Source organism: Otolemur garnettii, unplaced genomic scaffold (genome assembly GCF_000181295.1).
Source record: "Otolemur garnettii isolate 467f Iridium unplaced genomic scaffold, OtoGar3 scaffold00035, whole genome shotgun sequence".
Classification (NCBI taxonomy): Eukaryota; Metazoa; Chordata; class Mammalia; order Primates; family Galagidae; genus Otolemur; species Otolemur garnettii.
In genome coordinates, this window is record NW_003852430.1 from 8,555,364 (window position 1) to 8,576,505 (window position 21,142).

General features: G+C 38.5%; 1 protein-coding gene across 1 annotated transcript in view; it reads right to left on the reverse strand.

Annotated features, from left to right (window-relative positions):
* The window catches only part of EYS (eyes shut homolog (Drosophila)), a 1,547,934-nt gene that overhangs the window by 203,621 nt on the left and 1,323,171 nt on the right, over positions 1–21,142 (reverse strand). Inside the window, exon 34 of the mRNA XM_012805052.1 lies at positions 11,122–11,342. Within this exon, the coding sequence (XP_012660506.1) occupies positions 11,122–11,342 (221 nt within the window). The remainder of the gene's footprint in view (positions 1–11,121; positions 11,343–21,142) is intronic.

The following is a 21,142-nucleotide window of genomic DNA, read 5'->3' on the forward strand; positions in this document are numbered from 1 at the left end:
TGCATTTCAGCTTTATTTGTCATAAATTCGGCTAATCTAGAACTGAAAGAGAAAATTACATATCCCAATGCCTATGGCGAGTTAAATCAGATATGAAGAAGAGGTTGTTGGTATTAGAGCATACCAAACTCAAGGTACTCACCCATTTATTGTTGAACAATCTTCTACTGTGGAAGTCTTTTAAAGGTGGAAATAAGTTTACTTTTTTGGCCTTGTTTCTGTGCTCTGGCACCTCACTTCCTCACACTGCTTCTGAGAACGAGTGTTATATGCTACTAATAGGTATTCCTGGAAAAATGTTTTTTGCGGGGTATGAAATGAGTTTAGAAACTTTTTCTAAGCAAAGTTGATTGGGTTCTTTTCTTTATGACCTCTTTAACACCTGGAAATACACTGGGAAGCCCCAAGGCGGGGGGGGGGGTAGTAAATAGCACATGTGACTTTACAAATTTGTCTTAGAAAAATTCCTTCTCCCCCACTACCCCCCCGAATGCTTATTAGCATATCTTAAAAAATAATTTTGAAAATTCCAGCCCAATTTAATTCCCTTTTTACACAGAAGGGATGCAGAATATTTCACTGCCAAATATGACTCCTTGGTTTAAAGCAGTGGTTCTCAACCTTCCAAATGCTGCGGCCCTTTAATACAGTTCCTGTGGGTGGTGACCCACAGATTGAGAACCACTGGTTTAAAGAGTATTTTGAATCAAGGCCCTTAGGGAGCAGCAGGCTTCAATGGGGTTTTCTTTCTCTATCTCCATAAAGACCAGAGGGACCCATCATCTTTCCTTCCTCTTCCTGGTATCTCATATTTATTGCAGGAAAAAAAGATCAAGGTGCAATCACCAGTGGCACAACCATTTTCAAAATAATGCCTGTCTCTTTAGTTAAAGAGAAACATGATCAGTCAACCTGATTCCCCATCCATTCATTCTCCCAAGTATCCATCCATCCTCCCTGGTCACCACTTCTTGCCTCTCAATGGAATTGCCTACATTTCTGAACTCCTCCCTCCCCTCTGAAATGGGGATATGTAAGTATCTGGGTCTCATCAGAATATGGGGCAATCGCTCTGTGATTCTCCCCATAAGCTTGTAATAATAACATTTATATGGCTTTTCTCTTATCAATCTGCTTTATGGAAAGTTGATTATTCTGGGGAGCTTCTGAGGGCAAAGTGTCCCCTTTGTCCCAACAACCCAAACAATAAAAATGAGTCCCGAAACAGTTAGCAGCATACTTTAGAGTAAGGGCAGAACCCAGGCACCCTGTGTGTTAGACTTGTCTACAAGAACGAAGCTATAATTTTTATACATAGCTTAGTCTGTAAGTGTCATTCCCAAGTCAGAGAACACCTGAAATAGGTATGAAATCACCCAGTGTAGACAACTTACCTTTTTTTTTATTGGGGATAGAAAAATTTTGGAAAACTTAGGACAGAGAGATTGAGTGAAAAGCTAAAAAGTACATTTAATGGATCCTCTCTCTGTCATCGGTGTGGACTTGAACGAATCTCTTAATTTGTTTTCTATTCTTGAAGCAAATCTAGAACTATGTTTTAAAGATATTTTAAGTATTAATATTGTTTGGGGATCAAGTCTTATCATCAGAACCATGCAGCTATGTCGTTATCCCAGGCTCAGACAGCACTTGGTAATTGTGAGGTCAGTGGCAGCCAGCAGTGGTAACAGCTGGACAGTAGGTGCTTGAAGCCACTACTGCATTTTAATGTCAATTAAATAATACCCAAATTCATTTTCTAGTCTTTTCCCATCGAGTCAGTGTGTTCTCAAGACCTTAGCAAGTTTCAACTTTTGGCTCCACATCACTCATGGTTTAGGTAGGCAGGGAGGAGTAATTTTTACTTCATTTTCTTAGAATAAAAGGTTAAGCAATTTTCGTAAGGAACATGGTAAACCAGCAAGTAAGCCAGGAACAAAATGTGAGCATTGGGAACTTTGTCACCTGCTGAAAATCCAAAAGGATTGGTTTGTTTTCTTTCTAAATTAATTATTTAAACTCTTTTGTTTTGAGCATTTTTAAAAAAATCTAAGCCAAAGGATTCTGAATATCTATATTTTATTTTAGCTTTGACTTGGCTCGGTTTCATTTAGGTTTGTCAAGCTTTTCACACAATTTTAACATGTCTAATAATGATATGTAAAAATCATGATCATTAACACCATTTACCGAATTCTTCTTTTTCTTTCTTTCTGTTTTTTCTGGTGCATGGAGGTAAGCCATGCAGATTTAAAACATGAATAAATACTCCTAGCTACAAAATAAACAGGCTTTAACACATCTCCCACTAAAAAAACCCATTAATAGGTTTTGAAGGGAAGCCAAACAGTCAAGAAAAACATATTATCAGGTCACAGTTAGGCTGTTTATCTTTTGGGGGGGGAGGGGGGAGAGAGAGAGAGAGAGAGAGGGAGAGAGAGAGAGAGAAATTATTAGCATTCTATAAGAAAAAGAGAGAAAAGATAATTTTCAGGTGGGATTTAAGTCAGAGAGGTCTCTTATGCCCAGGAAGATCAATCAGGGTAAATGAGTTCTCCGTGTATTATTACCTAAGGGTAGAGAAAATTGAAGATGAGATTTTTCCCCTACTTGTTTGACCTTGCTGCATAAAGATGATGTAAAAAATATGTGTGCAATTTGATAGTGGTCTTTTCCATTGGTCAAACCTTGAAACTTTTAACTCTTTCAGCAATTTGGTATAAATGACACAGTTTCTTTCATACTTAATCTTATTTTGTCGTCAGTGAGATATCATTGTATTTGCAGCCATGACTTTAATGAAACTCTGATTTGGAGAGGACTTAGATGACTTCTGTCCTATAAAAACAGATGCCCGATCCTGTTGCTGCTCTCAAGGATGGTGGTAATAAAAGTGGTTAGAGAATCCATTTAAACTGCATTTTTACTTTACCAAGAGCCTATGACACTTACACTGGTAAGAGTTATACTTTCCAAATATGTGCTCCCCTTTTATAAGCAACTAAAACCCTGCAGCTTCAGTCACACTCTTCAAGCAAGAATAAATGACCTTACATCAATCCATTTCCACAATGCCTGGCACTTACAGAATGGGAGAAAGAAATGAGATAAAAAAAGATAAACAACAGGTATTGTGAAACCTGGGCTGCTTTCACCTAAGATTGCATTTTATATGTGAAAGTAGAAAAACACATTTTGTTCTGCATGCCTTAATGTTTCATGAACCCAAGATTATTATAGACAAAAAAGCATGAAGCAAAAGTTTCCACATCTTATTTTCGTGCAGCCTGTGTTTATCCCACAGCTTAACACCAAAGAGACTCTATAATGTTCATCGTCTGACAAAAGGATGGACGGACGGTTTGTAAGACACACAGAAATCATTTTACTCAAACAGATGGATTACAATAATTTCTAAATATGGCAATTCTACAAAAAAATTAAAAAAAAATACCAAAATATTTTGTTGGGATGCATTACATTTTGTCTAAGTATATTAATGAGATGAGACATGCTTGTGTTTCTCCTTTTATCCTTTGGATAAGTGCCCTAAATGCTCAATTAATTAACACAGTGCTCAGTAGGGAAAACTATAAAATCACACGTCTTCCAAGTTTTTATCTAAAACCTAGTAGGAGGCTCGGCACCCGTAGCACAGTGGTTACGGTGCCAGTCACATACATTGACACTGGTAGGTTCGAACCCAGCGTGGGCCAGCTAAACAACAATGACAATTGCAACAAAAAATAGCAGGCATTGTGGCGGGCGCTTGTAGTCCCAGTTGCTTGGGAGGCTGAGGCAAGAGAATTGCTTAGCCCAAGAGTTGGAGGTTGCTGTAAGCTGTGATGCCATGGCCCTCTACAGAGGGCGACATAGTGAGACTCTGTCTCAACAAATAAAAAAAATAAAAAATAAAATAAAACCTAGTAGGATAAATGTTTTTCTTTGTCTCCTATTTGTCTAACAATGAGAGCTGCCTACAATTGAGGTGTTTGAAGCTTCATTGGTAAACGTTTATAGCTGAGAATAATCTAGTCAACTAGAAAGTAGTCTTCTAATACTGTGGTCCCCAACTTCTGGGCTGCAGACTGGTACCCGACAGTGGCTTGCTAAGAACCTGGCTGCGTGCAGGAACTGAGAGGCAGGGGAGCAAGCAGAGCACCCTCTGTGTTTAGGGCGGCTCCCTGTTCCTTGCATCCTGGCCCGAGCTCCACTGCCTGTCAGATCAGCAGCGGCAGTGGATTCTCATAGGAGGGCAAGTGTGAGTGATCTAGGCTGCATGCTTCTTACAAGAATCTAATGCCCGATGATCTGGGCTAAATGTAATGCACTTGAATCATCCCGAAACCAGCTCCCCCACAGCCCTGGTCTGTGGAAAAAACTGTCTTCCATGAATCCAGTCCCTGGTGCCAAAAAGGTTGGGGATTGCTATGATAGTAGAAGGGACACTTAAATTCTGTGTATAATTTCAAGGATGTGGACTGCAGCCAGAAAGCAGAAACGAAAGGCAGGGTTAAATCTTTGAAGATGTTAGTTATTAGCATAACTGTGTGGCAAGAAATTGATCCGAAATAGGCTCCTTTTCCCTTCGGTATGTAAAAGTGCAGGGCTGACTGCTGAACTAGATTAGGGTTAATCTGACCCAGATACAGAATAATAACTAAAAGATCTCAGCAGGTAATGCCTCCCTACCTGACACTGTGGAAGGACAATGAAGATCAGCAAAGATTTTGTGTGGGGTTGCGACTCAGTACAGAACAAATGCAACAGTTAAGACACAGTACCCTAATTTGCTACACTGTAACAGTTGTTACTACTGCGATTTCACATTCAATTTATGACTCCTACCTTATTTTGAAGTGCTAAGTCACTTGGAAACTAAATACCTCAGAAATCATGAAACAGTGACTTCTTTCTACCGATGTTAAAAAAATATGTCTACAAAATGAGATAAGAGAGAAAAAAGAGATTGAAAGAAAAGTTTGTAACTTTATAACTTTCAATTCTATTCACATGGGAAACTGATAGTAATGATAGTTCTCTAACACTCAGAAATATATCTTTTTTTTTTTGGTAGAGACAGAGTCTCACTTTATTACCCTCGGTAGAGTGTCGTGACATCACACAGCTCACAGCAACCACCACCTCCTGGGCTTAGGCAATTCTCTTGCCTCAGCCTCCCAGGTAGCTGGGGCCAGGGCCAGGTTTGAACCCGCCACCCTTGGTATATGGGGCCGGCGTCCTACTCACTGAGCTACAGGCGCCACCCAGAAATATATCTTTTTTTGAGAGACTGCTTAATACAGAATAATTATTGATTTGAGTTAGATGTCCTAATCTATCCATCTGTTGCCCTAGTGCAGTGGTTCTCCAATGATGGCCCTTGGGCCAAATCCTGTCCATCATCTATTTTTGTAAATAAAGTTTTATTGGAACACAACCACGTCCATTCATTTACATCTTGACAATGGCTGCTTTCTTGCTAAAATAGGAGCGATTAGTAGCTGTGACGCAAAGTCTAAAATATTTTCTATTTGGTCTTTGACAGAAAAAGTTTGCCAGCCCCTTAGCACGTGGAGGACGCACTGGTTAGTGATGAATCAAAGCTATCGCAACATTTAGAGGCATGGAGAGCAGATTCATCTGGACGTGAGATTTAATGACTTTAATGCATAATAATACACATTCAGACATGCTCAGCTCCTGATAAAACGAAGTCTACAGTTCATGTATCAATAATTATTTATTATAGTATCAGCGACAGAAGTTTTTAGTCTGGTGGTTGCATAGGGTATATTCCCAAACCCCATGCTCCATTTTAATTATTGTTTAACCTATTTTAAAACATCTGGTGCAGAAAAGGGGAGAGTGACTTAAATATTATCTGTCTAATTTGCTAACCTTCCTATGCCCTTTTGAAAACAGCTTGTTCAAGTCCACAGAGATTTGGATACTCAGAATAACCCTTCTGGATCACTTTTCTAAACGGAATTTCACTACACGCAATTTGGACTTCTCTGAAATGAACAACCACAGGGGTTTGAAAATTCTAGCACAGATTTATAACAAAATGAAAAAAGATTGGACACTGTCCAGAAACATGTGATGGTACTTAAAGCAGAATGACATTTGCTCAGTAAAGCTGCTAAAATGTTTCTTCCCTTAATTCTTTTCAACATGAAATTTATCTTCTTGTAAGCAGATTACACTCAGAGACAAGGTAGCAAATTTACAACAGGGAATTAGAATAACCAAGCAACTGAAATTCATGATGATTTTGTTTACAAATATCCATCGTAACCATATTTGATTTTGTGAATCTAAAGGCTAATCTATGGTACTGAATCTCTGTTCATTTACCCTACTCTTGTTTAGAGCATAGTTCTTGGAGGGTCCTCTCCTGATTCCCCACTATTATTATTCTTTATTTTTTATTCTTTATTCATTGGGGAAAATAGGTGTGCATTCCCAGGAGATATGGGTTAGGATACAAAAGTATGTCTGTGTGGATGGAAAAATTTCTCCCTTTCTTAAGTTTCTTATATATCAGATGAGGAGGTCTTCTCCAATCTTTGGATTAGAATCACTGAAATAGAATAATTAAACTGTGATGATAAACTGTTACTTGCATTTTCAAATAAAAAACGTTATGCATCCGTGCTAGAGTATTAAAACAATCAATGTTTTGAGAAGTAAAAGGGCTTTCTTCCTGTCTTTGTAATAATGACTCTTTCATAGTTACTTTGAAAAGAAAATAACAAAACTTGCATGACCCCAGAAGAATTTCATCAAGCCATCTTGTCCATTCTCCTTGAATCCAGAAAGGCAGAATATCAATGCATCTTATTTAAATTGATCTGTTATTTTGAAAACTGTCTTGCATCCAAATTTATTCTACTGAACAAATAAGAGGAACGAGAAAGGGAAGTTAGAACTTTGCCCAGCTAGGCTGAATAGTGAGATCATGTTGGATGGCGTTGACTGAGAGATAGGACATGCCAAAGGATGAGAAGAGTAAAGACAGTTTGGAAGATCTGGGGGAAAATCACTCTATAATGTGGCAGCTCAGAGAAGAAGAAAATCTTTGGATTTGGCCAACACCGTCAGGAGAAGTGAGTCACCCAGACCGCTGAGTCCTTTCAGATCCATTTTGTCAAAATCAGAATAAGACTGTCCTGGTAGCACCGAGCTTCTCTGGGTTTCTTTGTTGGACAACTTTATACTGTTCTGTGTATTCTGAGCGGGAGTGTTGAGAGAAGAGGGTTGGTGATGGCAATGGCTCTCTGTGTCTGTTGATCTGTGTTCTTTTGGAGGGACTGAAATTGCTTGCAGCCTTGTTGGGAGTTGATAGCCTCCTTCAGTCCATATTCTGGTCCCCCCCTGTACAGACTGTTGGAGTGTTCTATGTATGGTTGGATATTGGTGTTTTAGGTAGAACAGGAAAGAGTTAAAAGACAGCGTTCTTATTCTGAAAATCTACCCCATGGCCCCAGGGGCTTTGTATTAAGCTTTTGACCTCACCTCTTAGGTGCTCTTCTTATAATCGGAGAAATCATATTTATTTATTTATTTATTTAGACAAAGTCTCATTCTGTTGCCCTGAATAAAGTGCCATAGAGTCATAGCTCACAGCAACCTGAAAATCTTGTGCTCAAGTGACCCTCTTGCCTCAGCCTCCCAAGTAGCTGGGACTCTAGGTGCCGGCCACAATGCCGGGCTAGTTTTCCTATTTTTAGTAGAGATATGGGTCTTGCTCTTGCTCAGGCTGGTGTTGAACTCCCGAGCTCAGGCAATCTACCCACCTCAGCCTCCCAGAGTGATAGGATCACAGGCATGAGCTACCCAGGGCCCAGTGGAAAAATCTTTTTTAAAAATTGCTGTTTTGGAAATAGCCGAATCCAGCGTACTGTGATATTGGGGTATACAGCAGGGTAGCTGGGAAGTAAGTCCCAGTGGTCATGGATCAGCACGTCTAGGAGTTGACACTGACAATCAAGATAGAAATCCTGTTCCCAGGATGTGAAGAAATGCTTTACTTGTTGGCTATGTGGCTGCAAGACTATTTGGTGAGCAGTGTAGAGGCACATACAGATCTGGAAGTCCTTAAACAACACTTGCCAAAATCAGTTGACATCTGGGTAGATTTCTCCAGAGTTGCGGTTGAGAGTTTAAGAGATTTAGAAGTAAGTATGGAAGGTCAGAATAAGGTGTAGGATGAAGACTAGCAGGTTTATTTTTGTGGGAAAATTCACCCTAAGTCCTTAGGTGAAAAATCACCCCTAAGGGCTGATAGAACTTTCACATTAGAATGAAAACTCTTTGTGTATGGAACTGGAATCTTGAATATATATCGTTATTTCTCATATGCCTTGGATTTTAATTCGCTCCTAGGCAACATTTTTTGAAATGTATCTAAAAGAATGAACATGTAAAATGTAGACAAACTTAGAACTGCCTATATCTAATTTATTAGGATGATAATCTTTATTTTTAATTTTCAAAAACTTAATATTTGATATAAATATTTAATATAAATAACTAAGATTGGAAATAATGTAAGATTTTTAATTCATGCAGATAAGAGTTTTATTTTATTTAATGTGTATGTGGCTTATGAAATATTGGAAAGTTAATGTTCTAAAGTAAATCTAATGCTGACCTAACTCTTTGAGTTGGTGATTTTAGACACTTGCAGAAAATTAGAGTGCATTAGGTTTCTATTGTTGCATAACAATATTACCACCAATATTAGCAGTTCAAAGCAACATATATTTATTAACTCATAGTTCTTATAAGTTAAGAGTTCGGGCATGGTTTAACTGGGTCCCTTGCATATGAATCTCATGAGTTACAGTAATGAGGTGGGTCAGGCTCTGGTCTTATCTCAAGGGTTGAGTGGGGAAGGACTCACTTCCCAGCTCCAGGGGTGGCTGGCAAAACTCAATTCTTTGCAATTGCAAAATGAAGGCTTCAGTATGTGCAGGTGGTCAGCCAGTGGCCACCCTTAACTCCTTGTTATTTGGGCCTCCCCCAAATTGCTGCATACTTCATCGAAACCAGCATGAGAGGGAATCTCTGTGTGATGCAGCTGACAATCCTATGTAATCTTATCAAGGAAGTGACCTCCCATTACCCTATTTTATTGATCATTCTTTTGATTACAAGCAAATCACAGATCCCATCCATGCTCTAGGAGGAGATCATGGAAAAACATGAAAATCAGCAGAGAAGCCTTTTTCCTATTTCTATTTCACTTAACCAGGCAGGATTTGGGGTTCTTATGCTGAGTTCTGAAGGTCGACTTCATGACTAATTTTTGCATTATTATAGTTTTAAAAACAGTTGTTATTAAACCATTATAAAGTAGAGCACGTATTGAGTAAAGTCTTGACTTTGTTTCCTTCGGAAAAGTAATAATAGTCAAGGAAGTTATCTTCACTCTTAGCTCTTTTTGACGCTCTTTTTAATTCTTTAAACCTTCATCTGTTGTACTTAGATTAAATAGGTCTATGCTGCTGTTGTTAATTGAATTATTATTTTTTTTTTTTTTTGAGACAGAGCCTCAAGCTGTCCCTCTGGGTAGAGTGCCGTGGCATCTCAGCTCACAGCAACCTCCAACTCCTGGGCTCAAGCGAATCTCCTGCCTCCGCCTCCCAAGTAGCTGGGACCACAGGCGCCCACCACAACGCCCGGCTATTTTTTGGTTGCAGCCATCATTGTTGTTTGGCGGGTCCGGGCTGGGGATTCGAACCCGCCACCTTAGGTGTACGTGGCTGGCACCTTAGCCGGTTGAGCTATAGGCGCCGAGCCATATTAATTGAATTATAAATCAAGTCACATACTTAGACACAGGGGATCAGAAGCCAAATTTCTAGACAAGCAGTTCTCAACCTGTGGGTCATGAGCCCTTTGGGGATGTCCTGAATATCAGATATTTACATTATTATTCATAGTAGTAGCAAAATTACAGTTATGAAGTAGCAACGAAAATCATTTTATGGTTGGGGGTCACCACAACATGAGGAACTGTATTAAAGGGTCGCAGCATTAGGAAGGTTGAGAACCACTGTGCTAGACGCTCTAAGAGAGTATCTTTTCCCTTTCCACTAAACCATGCTTGTTTTTTTTAAATTCATTACTGTCAGTCTGTGATCGTCTGTCAAATATAACACGTTGACTTCATCATACCTGTCTAGTCCTCTGTTCCTTGTATGTGCCATTTGTTTTTTTCCCTCTCTCCTCTGCCCACCATTTCTTACCTTGCTTTTTTGATGGAATTTTTTTTCCTTTCTGTGCTATGTATACAAATAGGTGTTTACTTCCAGGGAGTCATAATTTACTACTTGATAGCTGGCCCCTTGGAAATACTAAAGCGAATTAATTAAGATATTTTCCATGAGATGAGGTCAATTTTCCCTTGACTTGAATTATTATAATTTGCACACATTTCAGCTTCCATCCTGTCATTATTTGTAGCTCTGAAATACAGAATTCTCAGAAGGTTGAAGAAATTTGGGAATATGTTCCACGATTGCCCAGATGAGATTTCCTCAGGGTTGATTCACTTAAGACATTTTAGTGGAGCAGAAAGTAATTTTAATTAAGATGTTCTCAAGCTTATGAGCATGGTAAGTTTGTTTCAAGGAGGAAAAAGGGTATAGGATTACAAATAAAAATAAAGAACTCATAATTTTTTTCTCTATCTCTAATTTTAGAGGTCTAAGCAGATCTTTCTTTGGAAGATGAACAAAAAACAAACAAAATTAAAATTAATAAATACATTAAAACCATTATCAATATATAATAACCTCTCATTCACATTTGCCAAAAGCAAGAATACCTAAAAAAATTTGAATTCTTTTCAAATTGCCAAGATCAGGTCTAATTACCGAGTTGTTTTAGAGTCTGGGAACCTCTTGTCACGAGAGCCAAAACATAAATTTCTTTGAGGAAACATGTATTCTTCACATATGTGCATTGCCTAACTAATGCAAGCACAAACTCTGAAGTTTGGGACCTTTCTATTCTCTCACTATGATGACAGTCCTGCTGGCTTTTGTTGTTTTAAGAATTTGGAGTCATGTAATAATGTTGGCTGGAGATCAGGAGGGTGAAACTGACCTGATGCAGGTGCCGTTGTTGTGGCATAGACTATGAGCACACCAAGGGACGTGGCAGTTCTCAATGTTCATTCCACGCCGAGCTTCGTCTATGATGAAGAATTCTTTGTTGTTTACTTGAAGTTCTCTGATGCAGCCTTTGAACCCATAAATAGGGCCCAAGCTTTGATGGGTCTTAACGTTGGCAGGGACATGGCCAAGGAACATTGACTCAAAATATACCTGTAGGAAAAGTAACAACAAAAGCTCTGATTTTAAGGTGTTGTCAGATTATGTGGAAAAGATCTTGGATATTTGGTTCTGTAATTGAATGCTTTAATGCACTTTTCTGTGTAAAACAGTTTGCTAGTTTTGTCACTTCTACTAGGTGGTATGATAAGTTATTTTAGAAAAAGGTTCTCATTTTACATTTTCGTTTCATTTCTAACAATGTCTCATAATATTTAGTACAAAAAAATAGGCACACGATGAACGTTGCTGGTTATTTGAAATGAATTTTTGAACTCAGGTATTTGCATCTTAATGTGTACATTAACAAATACTAAGAAGGAAAATAAAGTCATAGCAATTGATTATCGCTCGGGGTTGAATTGTGTTTTCTCCAAATTCATATATTGAATTTCTAATTCCCAATACCTCAGAATGTGACCTTGCTTGAAAACAGGGTCATTACAGATGCAATTTGTTAAGATGAGTTTTCACTATTGGGGTAGGGTGAGCCTCTAGGACAGTAGGACTTTTTGGACATTTATGAAGAGGTTAGAAGGACAGTAGTATTTTTAGGATTTTTATAAGAAGATTGGACACGGACAGACCTCACTCAGGGAGAATGCCACATGAACATGAAGGCAGAGATCAGGGTAACACGTCCACAAGCCAAGGAATGTCGGAGATTGTGGGTAACCTATCAGAAAGTAGGCAAAGACACTGAACAGATTTCTTTCTCACAGCCCTCGGAAGCAAACCACCCAGCCAAACTTTGAACTTGGGCTTCTAGTCTCTAGAAGTGGAAGAACAGTTAAGACATTTCTCTTTTTAAAGCTACCAGTTTGTGGTACTTTGTTAAGGTGACCTTAGTAAACTAATACCATGATATGTGTATTTCAAATATCCTAAAATAGCATATGAGCAAATTGTATGGTGCTTAGAAATTAAAAACGTTACCCCCCTTTTTTTCCCCCAAGTATGAACACAAACATGCATCAGAAGTAGAACTTTGCTTGGATTATGTTCTATTCAGTTCTTTTATTTGCCCTTTATTTGCAAATCAGATCAAGAAAATGCTCATGTTTGAGGAAGACATAAAGAAACCAGACCATCTCAAAAACAACCAACCCATTTATAGGATAAGGGGCAGGAGAAAGGGGCTTTTGATCTACCTTTATTTGGACTATACATCAGAGCCACATCTTACACAGGAGTCAGCTCTAAAGCCTGTGTATCAGATGAATGTTTCATAGAATATAAATTGCCTTGGAAACCCCTTGGGTATCTCATTGGAGTCTACCGTGCTTTTTCTGAATAATTTCAACCCAGCTACATTTTTTTCCTCCAGCTTTGAAATAGCTTGCCATTCTGTCAGTGCAGCTCCAGATGAAGCTGACGTTTTGGGGTCGTGTTGTATAAAACTCTAGAACCCCCCTCTGTGCGGTGAAATGCACCCCTCTGAGAGACAAGAAAGCTCTGACAGAGAGAGTTTCTGCAAATTCACTTCTTACATCCAGCACTCACCGCAGACCTTATGCTCACTGACCAGGATCCTGTACATGATTTAAACTGCTGCTTAATCTCTACTTTCCCGCCCTTCGTACCATTTATAATTAAATTTTAATTTAAATTAAATTTAATGTTAAATTAAAATCCAACTCTTCTCCCTAAGAATGGATGAACTACAAGTGAAGGTTGAACTACAAACACAGAGGCACTTGTGTTGCCGTATCTCTGATATTTCCATTCCCAAACACACCGTCACACCTCATGCTGATTCCATTGCAGATGGAACAAAATGGAAAACCATCATGGCAGGAATTCTAAAAACTAGAGCCCAATAATTAAGTTATGAGTCTGGGGGAGAGGAGTGCAAGCCTGTCACTTCACATTTACACTAATAAGTACCAGTTCCATGCAAATATGCTTTTAAAGAACAGAAACATGTTCAATTCTAAGCACATTAGAGCCTCTGCATGACTCACAGTGGGTCACTATCTCTATGTTTGAGCTCTTGTTCTTTTTAAAATACTCAGTCTCTGCCCCTAAGGACATTTCTTTTAAAAGAGCCCTGGATGGTGACTGTCTTTGGGTATAGTGTGGGGGAAAATCAGCTAAAATTTCCCAGGTGTATCCATAGAACCCTCCAATAGCATAGGAGTAGTTCTGTTTGTCTCCACACCCCCTCTTCCTCATATGCTAAGTCAGCTTATAGTAATTGCTCTAACAAACCACGTGGGCATTAGCTGACTTTTTTTACTTTTATCAGCTTAGATAAGTGACCCACTGCTAATACAATATGGGATTTATTATAAACTTTCCGACTCAGTGCTCCAAGGCTTGAGGATTTTCACATCTTTGTGTATTGGTCACACTCCTGGAAAACAAACGTCTCACTGCTTTGACAAGTGGGCTGTTTTAACGCAAAACAGATAGAGGATGGGAGAACACTCTCCTTTCCTGTTAGCAGTAGGCAGATATGAGGGAAAATCCATAGAACTATCTATGATTTATTAGACCATTAAAAACCATCCCAACAGTGGAAGTGGATGGGTGTCCTACACGCATTTCTTCTGATCTGAGGCTCAAGCTTAGGTGGAGCCCTGAAATGTCTGAAAAATCAAATGCCATTGACTGAACATGAGTAACCATTAAAATGGTCGACTTCCTTTATTCCAGACTTTCAATTATCCAAGAGCTGACTTTTGTGTGTATAATTATTCCTCAGGAGACAGGTCTTTAAAATAAGTCTTTTCTAATAACTCCTGTGAATCAGACTATGAAGAATAAAGTCTGACATCAAGATCGGATCTTGCAAGTTAAAACCACAGAGAATGGACATGAATGATCAAGAAGGAATTGTCAAAATAATAAAAAATAGAATTGGTAACGGAGAGAAAGGGGAGTTCACATCTGACGAAAGCAAAACGAGACTCACTTTCCTCTCAGAGTTTCCCTTGAAAACAGGGGTTCTCAACCTTCCTAATGCCATTGTTAAAATGGGGTCACGGCCCACAGGTTGAGAACCGCTGCTTTAAAGGAAGAATATAGTTGCTCATTCATAATACACAGGGATAAAATTAGATGATAGGCAAAGGGGGAAGTAAACTTCTAAAAACCAGCAGGGTGGGAGTGGAGAAGAAGCTGGTCTATGTCTTTTTTGTCCTGTTTTAATTTAAATTTAGGTGTCATATGTTAAATAAATGTACTGCATACATTTTATGTAATAACAACTTGGTTGAATGTTTACTCTTACATCCTCAATTGTGTCTAACGTTGAATGACTTTTGGTTCGAAGAAATATGGGTAGGTAGCTGCAAAGGTACTTTTTGGTTACTTAATCATAACAGACTTGTCTATAGGAATATAATAACTTATAATTTAAATAAACCTGCTTTTATGTAAGAATGACTACCCAATTTTTGCTTGTAATATTATCCGAATTATATGAAATAAATTCAAAACCAGAAACATTGAATTTTGCAAAAATAAAGACGGATAAGAGTGCTGGGTAAAGTATATCAGAAGAAGCATTTATTTAAGTAACTCTTCACATGTGAACAAGGCTTAAGTCCTTAAAAGCTATTTACAGACACCAAAAGGGGAGGATAGAAATACAGAAGCAGTATTTACCAAAATCCTCATCTTTCTGTAGCTAACAGATCTCTCTCTTTTTCTCTTGGTTTTCCCTCAAATAGATAATCTGTGAGTATAGAGCCTACTCTCCATTAATTTCCATTTATTTTTAAGGCAGGGCATCCATCTGATTGGACTCTCCAGGTATCCACTGCAGTGCCTTGAAAATTCGAGATTTCAAAGTCTGTCACAAATGACCTGCTTCAGGAGACTCAATCCTGCTTCTCTGCAGCCTTCTACTTTTCCTTGAAGCTGCTTTTCCTACTTTATGGTGCCTTGGAACCTTACTGTTCTGCCAGATTCAGCAGGTGAGAGATCCTCACTGAAAACCACCCCACAGGAATGTCATATTCTAATATGTGCACATACCTCTTTATATTTAATCTATATGGCATAGAGAACAGGACAGTTATTGAGTTATGAAGTTAAAGTAGCTCATACAACAAGGTTATTTCTTAAAAGGTTGATAAATATCAATGAAGTTCTCATTGTTCCTGCATTTCACAGTTGAAATATTTGACTCTTAAGGCTTTCTAGGCTGGGATATTCTCAAAATAATATACTCTCCCCTTGTCAAAAGAAAAACTGAGCTCCAGAGATCTGATCAATGAATTGAGCCGCTGTCCTATGAACATATAGATCTCAGAAAGTGGAAATACGAAAGAAGGGTCTAGAATTATCTACAAAAAAAATTACAGGTAATTTGGGGACATAAAATCATAAATAGTAGGTATAAAATAATAATGTACAGGTCAGCACAATGGCAGAATAAGAAGGCCCAATCTCTCCTTCCCCCATTGAGACACAGATTCAACAACATATGAACTCGTTTCTCACTTTGTGAGAAATCTAGAAAACAAGGGTTCTGTTGTATGTCAGGCAAGCATGAAACCAGTGGCATCAAAGCTGAAAGGGGAATTCATGGCACTCACTGGCCACAGTCTCTCCTCCCAGCAGAGCATAGCACAATGGAGAAAAAACTGAGCTCCCAGTTTCTTTAGAGGAAGGGAAAGAGAAAACTGAAATGCGTCTAGCATGCAGCCTCCATGTGGAGCTGCTCAAAGATTTAGCTTCTGTTTTGTTTGAATCAGGAAAGGGCACCACACTAGGACTCAGGGAGAATATAAATAACAGTTTGGACTAACACACACTCATTGACCAGTTTCTCAATCTGGAATGAGTGTAGAAAACCCTCAACTCCCAGCTTCTCCCTAAGAAGGGAAAGAATTGGAGTGTGTCCAATGTTCTAGCTTTTTTTCCTTAGGGGAGGTAGTGTCTTGCTAGTTTCTATTTCCCTGTCCCAGAATGCTAATGGGACCTGGCATGCTCTAATTGCACGGGGTCTGCTGAGAGCAGAAGAGCAGGTCAACTCTGCTCCAGAGGACCCAACAGAGGCTTATAGAGTTTGGTGAACTCTTCTTCAGAAGGGAGTGGGGAAAATAAAAGAGTGCAACACACATATAATGTTCTGCCTTTTTAGGGGGCTGCTCAAGGAACTTAATTCTGTCTTTTCTGACTTGGATAAGGTGACCAGATTTTAACATTGTAAAGCGGGACACCATTGATGGGGGGAGAGGGGGATTGTTTCTTAATTAAAAATTTGGTCTATATGGAGCAACAAAAGTTTACATAGAATGCAAAGATAGTATTGTAATATATATATTTTTAATTTCAACATAAGTACAATTTACAAATGTAATACATTTAAAAAAAATTATGTATAGGGTAGCGCCTGTGGCTCAAAGGAGTAGGGTGCCGGCCCCATATGCTGAAGGTGGCAGGTTCAAACCTAGTCTTGGCCAAAAAAAAAAAAAATTATGTATAGTATTATTTTATTCTTTGGCATATTTCTCATTTGAGTGAATTTTTTTTAGTAGATTGCTGTCATTGTTTAAAAGGTCATGAAATTTTTCACAAGAATTTGTTGAATTATATTTCACACATAAAATGGCTTTCAAGGTCTCAACATGTAATTGTGATTTTTCTGATGTCCACACTTTATTTACCATAGGAAAAACGTATTCAGTTGCAGCACTAGTTCCTGGTAAAGACAGTGTGTATCCCACAATTCTTAGTGCATTATTGTATGGAACATGGTTTGTTTCAAAATGATGAAATATTTCTAAACATTTTTTCTCTATTGTGATTTTTGCTGATGCCCAAGAGTTAACCTTTTCTTTATCAATATATTTTTTTAATAATGATACCTTGTAAGTCGTAAGTGTCACTTTCAAGGCTGGTGCTAGACTTTTTGTTGCCACTATAAAATGTAAATAATACGAGTACTGTCTGCTAAATTCATGAAATAAATAAATACTTACCTAAATTATCTGAATAACTGATTTGTTGACATCACTTGTTTAACTAGCACTAGCACGCAGGACCATGTGTATCATCTGAGAGACAATTACAAAATGTTTTTGTGGTTGCCAATGCCAAAAAATGCCATTGTTCATTAAGTCCAAACAATGGTGGTCGAATTCTAACAACTGATCAACAATGTGAACTTTGATAAGCAGTTCTCGATAATCAGTTCTCAACAATTATTTGTTATTATTAAAGTTTAACATTATAAAATTAACACAAATAACATAAAACTCATATCCCGGCAAAATAGCCACATGGCAGTGTTGGGACCAGAATTGCTGCTGAGAGACTGCCACACACATGTAAGGACAAAAAGTACTTTATTTTGCAAGCATATGCCTGGGCCACTCTTCCCTTCAGCATGGCTGGAGGAAGGGTGACCCCCAAGTGAAGGGAGCTGAGGTTTTTAAAGCACATAGAGGAATTTCATCTGGTGTTTTGTTGGGCTGGGCTGCTATTGGCTGAGCTGTTTATGGTTAGGGACCCTTTTGGAGGGGGGATACTTGTTTGTTCTAGACAGTTTGGCTCTTTCTGAGTTAACTGTCCTTGCCTAGAAGCAAGGGAGGGAGCCGGGAGGGTGCCAGTCTCCTTCTGATACTGATTCCACCTGGGCAACCTTGCTCAGGAGGGGAGTAGGGAGTTTACATTAGCCTTTTCATTTCCAAATGAAGTTACATTAACCTCCTCATTCCCAAATGGAGTTACATTAACCTTTTCAGCAGCCAAAACCCATATATTCCCTTCCTGTTGTCCTGCCGTTCCCTAGCTTGTTGTGCATTCTTTCCAAAAATCTGGACTTTTTAAAAACGTCACGGGACATGGGAAAAATTGTTAAAAATAGAGAATTTCCCAGCAAAAGTGCGACTTCTGGTCACCTTAGACTTGGAGGGTTAAATGATACCTGACATACTCTAAAGCCTGAGGGGTTCTGAAAATAGAAGAGAGCTAGGCAATTTGTGGCAGCTCCATAGAGCCAGAAATACTACAGGCAGACACCAAAGGGAGTGAGAGATTATGAGCTCCTGAGAAACGCTGGCAATTGGGAGTTTGCATGCACAAATGCAGAGAAAACACATCCACAGAAAAGGTTTGAGAGGCCCTCAGAATCTCTAGCCAGGCTGATTTGTAAAAGTTCTTCCCTGTATGAAAAGCCAGCCAAAAAGACTGAGAGCTGTGGCTGGTTTTTTTTTTTTTTTCAAATAGATGGATTCTACAATAATGTTACAAAGCACAGGGAGAAATAGGAAAACATGGTCCATTCAAAGGAACAAAATATCCAGTAAACAACCCGAAAGCAACAGAGGTATATGAATTACCTGACAACTAATTCAGAGTTACCATTGTGAAGAGGCTCTCTGAGGTCAGGAAAATGATGCATCAATAAAATAAGAATATCAATAAAGAGATAAACATATAAAAATGAATAAAACAGAAATTTGGGGACTGAAAAATATAATTTCTGAAGTGAAAAAATGCACTAGGGAGACAGTAACAGAGGTTTGATTCGGACACAATTTACTGGATTTGAGCACAAAGTGTGAGACTCTGTCACTTGAGTAGTCTGAAGCCTGGCATGGCAAATGTCTCCCCTCTCCCACAGCTGCTGCACGGGTCTGTTTTCTGCTAGGGCAGGGCCGTGTGCTCTGGGAGAGTGCTTTTTAGGAGTTAAGAATGTGGAATCTTTGAACTTTGTCCAACACAGGAAGACTTGCTCCAGACCAGATAAGAAGAAAATCTCTTATCACCTTAATTGGGCTAGGGGAGTCTATCTGTCTGGACACAAGACTGTGAGAGTATTAAAACATCACATCTGTGGTATGTGAACTACGGATCGGCTAGGGTTTGGTCCTTGAGTCAGCCTCTAATTGGCTATCTTATCAAGACTCTGTATTAAGACCATAGACTTTAAAATAGTAAAAAGTAGCAAGTAAATCCATGCAATTAACATAATTAGTTGTAGAGTTAGTCTAGTTAATAGAAATGCAAGTGCAGCAAGAACCCTGATGGGACTGTGTGCCTTGTCTTCGTGAGATTTATGACTGTAACCCTGATGTATGAAATAAATACAGAGCTAGCCTGATACTTGGGGCAGCACACTGGAAGCCTCACAAAGAAGGGTGTGCTGCCTCCTGAATCCCTACTGCTCTTACAACTCTTTGTCTCTGTCTATTATTTCTCCATAACTCTCATTAATAATTTTCCATTGGTTTCTTGCTCTACCAGGCCACTAGGAAGCAGACTAGGGCCTGCTTCCCTAGTCTGGGAAGCAGACTGGGCTGGTCACCCCAACAGCCATTAGGTAAATCAATATGTGCATTTTAGAAGTCATGAAGGAAGAGAGAGTGAGAGAAAGGGGAAAAGCTTATCTGTAGAAATAATTGCTAAAAACCTTACAAATCTAAGGCAGAATGAAGAAGCTGGCTAGGTGTTGCGGCTCATGCCTATAATCCCAGTGACATAGGAAGCTGAGGTGGGAGAATCACATTAGCCCAGGAGTTTAAGTACAGCCAAGAAAGAGTAAGACCCCCATCTCTAAAGAGAGTGGAAAAAAAATCAAGAAACCAAAAGGACTTCAACTAAAATGAATTTAAAGACGTCTCCTCCTTTAAAGACCCATTATAATCACATTGTCAAAAGTCAGAGAATTTTGAAATTTTTAAGAGAAAAGTGACTTGTAATATAAATGGGAACTACAATGAGACTAACACTGGATTTCCCTGAAGTTCAGAAGAAAGTGGCATGATGTATTTAAAGTACTAAAAATTAAAAGCCAAAACAAACCTGCCAACCAAAAATACTTTATCAGGCAAAACTGTCCCTTGAGAATGAAGAAAACATAAAGACTCTCAGATATACAAAAGCTAAGGTGGTTCATCACTTTACTTTCAAGTGGAAGCATTTAAAATACTAAATTTATATAAAAAGTGAAAAAGATACCATAAATAATAGCTTATGAGAGTATAAAGCTTGTTAATGATATAGGTAAATATAGAATAATGTAATACTGAAATGGTGGTGTGTAAATTACTTCTGATTTTGGTATAGAAATTAAAAGACGAAAGTATGAAAATGACTATAGCTATGGAACACATATATAAAGATGTTATTTTTGACATCAGTAACATAAAGTGTGTGTGTGAGAGCAGTAGCATTTTTGTATGTAATTGAAGTTAAGTTGTTTTCAGCTTTCAATGGACTGCTATAACTATAAAATGTTCTATGTAAGCCCCATAGTAACCATAAAGAAAATACCCATAGAAGATATAAAAATGAAAATGAAGAAGTCAAAGCATGTAACAAAAAATCAGCAAAACACAAAAAGTAGCAAGAGACAAAAAGAGGGACGATTAAACTCCAAGACAGAAAATAATTAACAAAATAGTAATGGTAAATGGTGTAATCAAACTGAATGTTTTCCAGTTTTATAAAACTATGTTTTAGGCTCAGTGCTTGTAGCTAAGTGAGTAGGGCACCTACTAAATAACAATGACAAGTGCAACCAAAAAATAGCTAGGTATTGTGGTGGGTGCCTATCGTCCCATCTACTTGGGAGGCTGAGGCAAGAGAATTGCTTAAGCCCAAAAGTTTGAGGTTGCCGTGCGCTGTGATGCCACGGTATTCTAAGGAGGGTGACACAGTGAGACTCTGTCTCAAAAATAAAATAAAATAAAATAATAAAAAACTACGAGTGTTTCATATGACTTTTACCACTTGAATGTTCTGTGTCTTGAAACATTTTGCCTTCTCTGGCCTTAGCATGACTTTTTAAAACATGAAAACAATTTTATTCCTACCCACTTGAATAGTTTGGA